Source organism: Sinocyclocheilus grahami, unplaced genomic scaffold, assembly GCF_001515645.1.
Source record: "Sinocyclocheilus grahami isolate Dianchi unplaced genomic scaffold, SAMN03320097.WGS_v1.1 scaffold927.1, whole genome shotgun sequence".
Lineage (NCBI taxonomy): Eukaryota > Metazoa > Chordata > Actinopteri > Cypriniformes > Cyprinidae > Sinocyclocheilus > Sinocyclocheilus grahami.
The window spans coordinates 82,233-86,709 of NW_015506106.1; the positions used below are offsets into that span (position 1 = coordinate 82,233).

Here is a 4,477-nt window from a genome sequence, read left to right on the forward strand (position 1 = left end):
CAGTTATTAACATTTAGTGTTTACAAATCTGAGCAAGGTAAAATAACAAAGCATGCACACTAAAACATAACGTAAACAAGGCCAATACTTCTGGTATTTTAATGAACAAATGGAAATATAAAATTATGCATTAAGCAGACTTTTTTACATTTTACAATCCTGAGTCAACATGGCATTCTAAAGTACAAAAAACCCCCAGAAAGACAAATAAGGCAAGAACATACCCCAGTGGTTTCAGTGTGTGACAGACATCCATAACAAACAAGATACAGAGTTATATTTTTATGATACAATAATTACAATTCAAAATCAGGAAACCAGTCACTTTCCCTTTTCTGCTGCCCATCTCCTCCTTTCAGTCTCATAAAAGGAAGACTGGCAGAACTCTCCCAAGTCATCTCGTGAGTCATCCTCTCTGTCCGATATAGGGAAAACACATGGCAGGACAATAGACACATTTCCCTGCCACACCAGGGAACCCAATATGTGTGTGTGAACTCTCTGGGCCTTGTTTGTGTGGCTTGTGGCAGAACCTACAGAGACGACCAGTGGGATGCTGCTCCATGGCCTCTCTCTTTCTCCGCTCCTCCATTACCTGTCTTACCTCTGCAGAACACTGCTTTGTGGCCTGTAGCTCTCGTTTAAAAAAAGGTGTTTCAGCAAAGTCAGCAAACGGCATTCGAGGATTGGTGAGGCCTTCCGCTGCATACATCTAGTATACCTTTGTAGGGGCTTATTACTGGGTGGGTTCACTGGGGCAGGTGGGAGGGTTACCACTGGAACACTTACAGTTTCACTACCTTCTGTGAGGTGATGCCACAGCTGCTGGGTCTCCAGGAGTTTCTCTGAACTGGTGTTCAGGGATGAACTTGTGTTCGTCATCTTGGCCAGGTGTTTCACATAATGTGAGATATGCTGTTTCGTGGTGGGGTGTAAGAGGCTATTGGGATCCCTGGAGGCAGCCTGCACAAGGGTAACATACTCCGCATCCACCTGGGTGAGTACCATTCTGCCCATGGTACTTTGCCAGAAGGCCATCAATGGTATCCCTCATGGGCTGTGTCCACTGAAAATGGTCCAGGACAATAAGACATTATCTCTGAAATATCTGTAGTATTCATATAAATAAGGAATAATTAAGGGATGAAGATGTGAGCTGAATTACCTTTTACTTTGGTGGGCTGAGCAGGCTGGATCATTGTTTGTGAGCCAAGAGAAGCCACACCAAAGATGTCATCCTGGAGCATAGGGTAATTAATTTGGGTTACAATCAGTGATTACATAGTTACACTACCGGTCAAAAGTTTTGGAAATGTTTTGAAAAGAAGTCTCTTCTGCTCACCAAGGCTTCATTTATTTGATCCAAAATACAGCAAAAACTGTAATACTGAATATTTTTACGATTTAAAATAACTGTTTTCTATTTGAATACATTTGAATAATAAATAATAATTCATTACATTTATATAGCGCTTTTCTAGGCACTCAAAGCGCTTTACATTGTCAGGGGGTATCTCCTCATCCAACACCAGTGTGCACCACACACCAGCTTATTGGTGGAGAGGAGACAAAGTGATGAAGACAATCAGTAGATATGGGGGATTGTTAGGAGGCCATGATGATCAGAGGCCAATGGGCAAATTTTGGCCAGGATGCCGAGGTCACACCTTAATGACCACAGAGAGTCAGGACCTCGGTTTAACGTCTCATCCGAAGGACTGTGCTTGTTGACAGTATAGTGTCCACGCCACTATACTGGGGCGTTAGGACCCACACAGACCACAGGGTGAGCACCCCCTGCTGGCCTCACTAACACCTCTTCCAGCAGCAACCTAGTTTTCCCAGGAGGTCTCCCATCCAGGTACTGACCAGGCTCAGCCCTGCTTAGCTTCAGTGGGTAACCAGTCTTGGGCTACAGGGTGATAAGGCTGCCAAAATGCAAAAATGCAAAAATGCAAAAATGCAAAAATGCAAAAATGCAAAAATGCAAAAATGCAAAAATGCAAAAATGCAAAAATGCAAAAATGCAAAAATGCAAAAATGCAAAAATGCCAAAATGCAAAAATGCAAAAATGCAAAAATGCAAAAATGCAAAAATGCAAAAACGCAAAAACGCAAAAATGCAATTTATTTCTGTGTTGGCAAAGCTGTATTTTCAGCATCATTACTCCGGTCTTCAGTGTCACATGATCCTTCAGAAATCATTCTAATATGCTGATTTGCTGCTCAAGAGACATTTATTATTATTATCAATTTTGAAAACAGTTGTGTAAAAACTGTTTCAGGATTATTTGATTAATAGAAAGTTTAAACAGCATTTATCTGAAATATTAAGCTTTTGCAACATTATAAATGTCTATACTGGCCCTTATGATCACTTTAATGCATCCTTGCTCAACAAAAGTATTAATTTCTTTCATTTCTTTCCAAGAAAAAAAAAATCGTACTGACCCCAAACTTTTGAACGGTAGTGATAATGTTACAAAAGCTTTCTATTTCAGATAAATGGTGGTCTTTTTTTTCTTCTTGTTTTTCCTGTGTTCTCCACAACTTTAGAATTTATTATTATTGTTGTTGTTTAATCTATAATTATTTAATGTATATTTATTTAATTATATACTGTACTGTAGTAATTACCTTTTTTTTGCGTTTTATATAATACGTATATTATTGTTCTATAAATAAAATGAGAAACTCTTTTTTTGTGTTTATTGGTTAAATTTCATATGGGTTTTTTTGTACATAGTTATACAAATATAAACTGAATGTCTCTTTAAAAAAATAAAGGTCTAAAATATGATCAAAATGTTCTTTTCAATTATTCACATTCAAATATTTTCTATATTAAAGATAACTATACCCTATTATAATGTAAATATGTATTAAGATCGTTGCAGATTTTGTACATCCCACACAAGAACCATTATTACTTATTAATTTTATTATTAAGTTTTATTTTATCAGTGTGCACAAAGTTCGTTTAATGTGTTAATCGTTCACTTTTTACAGCAGTCAGAATCCCACTGGGTTTGAGAGACTCAGTGCTCTGCAGCCCCGCCTCTCTCCCAAACTCGAGACTAGCGTTCAGAAACAGCTGATCGTGCGAGGCAGAGCATCAGTCCGCAATGTCATCCGAGGAGCTCGCACGGAGGCTGCAGCGCAAACTGGACGCCGAGCAGCGTGACACCAAACCCGGCTCACCGGCGCAGACAGGAGCGGACGAGGAGGAGCCGCCGCCGGAGAGACCTGGCGCTGCCAGCTCTGAACTGACGGAGAAACTCAACCGCAGGCTGGACATCCATGACGGCACGACGAAACCCAAGCAGATGAAGGTTTTCAACCCCTACACCGAGTTTAAAGAGTTCTCGCGCAAACAGATCAAAGACATGGAGAAAATGTTCAAGAGGTCAGTTCATTAGTCATTAACACCGTTCAAAAACCCACATACCAATTATTTATTTATTTATTTTTAAATCTAAATTAAGAGTTATACAAGTTTCTCAATAGGAATGTCTTGAATTGCTATTTGGTAAATCTTATTCTAGGCCCCAACAAGAGTGAAGTTTGGGTGCTTGTTTGTGAAGGAGAGCTTTGGGATCATTGTGTTCTTGGATCAGAATGAATGTTGATGCATCTCAAATTAAATCCCTAATTTATTATTCTTGATCTTTTGTTTATAATTTCCTTGATTAGATATTTTCTTAACCGTCTTATTTATTAAAGTTAAATCTAAATTTACTGTGCTTTAGTTCCATACAATTTAGTTCAAAAATAAAATAGAATTGTGTAAACTGAACAAACAGGTAGTATTAGCATACTAAAAATATAAAACAATGCAGGGTATAAAATCAGAAATTAACACAATGGTTGAAAGATAAAAATGAATGTAACATTAAACATGAGTTTAAAACAAATCTCTGCTTTATATTGGCAGTTGAATTTGTATTGCAAAAGCATTGAAAACTATATAAAATAATAATGGAAATGGAGTATTGTTTACAAAAAAAGTACAGTGAGTATAAAATAACAAGAATAAATTCAGAATAGATTCTGCAGCTCAGATTAAATGAACACAGATTCTCTCTCTGAGCATCCCTGTAACAGTGCCAAAATAATGTTTTGCTCTGGGGTCTCTCTCTGAACAGCCATTGTCCTGCTTTCCCTCATTATTTCAGTACAAGGGTCCACTCACAAACTCGACGTCCCCATGGAACCCACTCCACGAGCAACAATGCCATCTTTGTCTGTTTGTGCGTGTGTTTGCAGGGACTTGGAGGAGTCTATGATGAGAGAGAGTCTGTTTGGTTTCATGCAGAGTTGTGAAAAAAATAAATTCCCTTCATTCATTTTTATCATATCATTAGATATTTTTATTCATTTAATGGCATCAAATTCAGAACCAGGTCTCTAGTAGTGCAACAAACCCCTCCAAATAATTACATGCATGCATAAGCATGTTAACAGTTTTTTTTTTTTT

General features: G+C 38.0%; 1 protein-coding gene across 1 annotated transcript in view; it reads left to right on the forward strand.

Moving 5' to 3' along the window:
* Positions 1 to 3,086: 3,086 nt before the first annotated feature.
* The window catches only part of LOC107564379 (EF-hand domain-containing protein D1-like), an 8,810-nt gene continuing 7,419 nt past the window's right edge, over positions 3,087 to 4,477 (forward strand). The window contains exon 1 of the mRNA XM_016249442.1: positions 3,087 to 3,406. Coding sequence (XP_016104928.1) covers positions 3,126 to 3,406 — 281 coding nt within the window. The 5' untranslated portion in view covers positions 3,087 to 3,125. The remainder of the gene's footprint in view (positions 3,407 to 4,477) is intronic.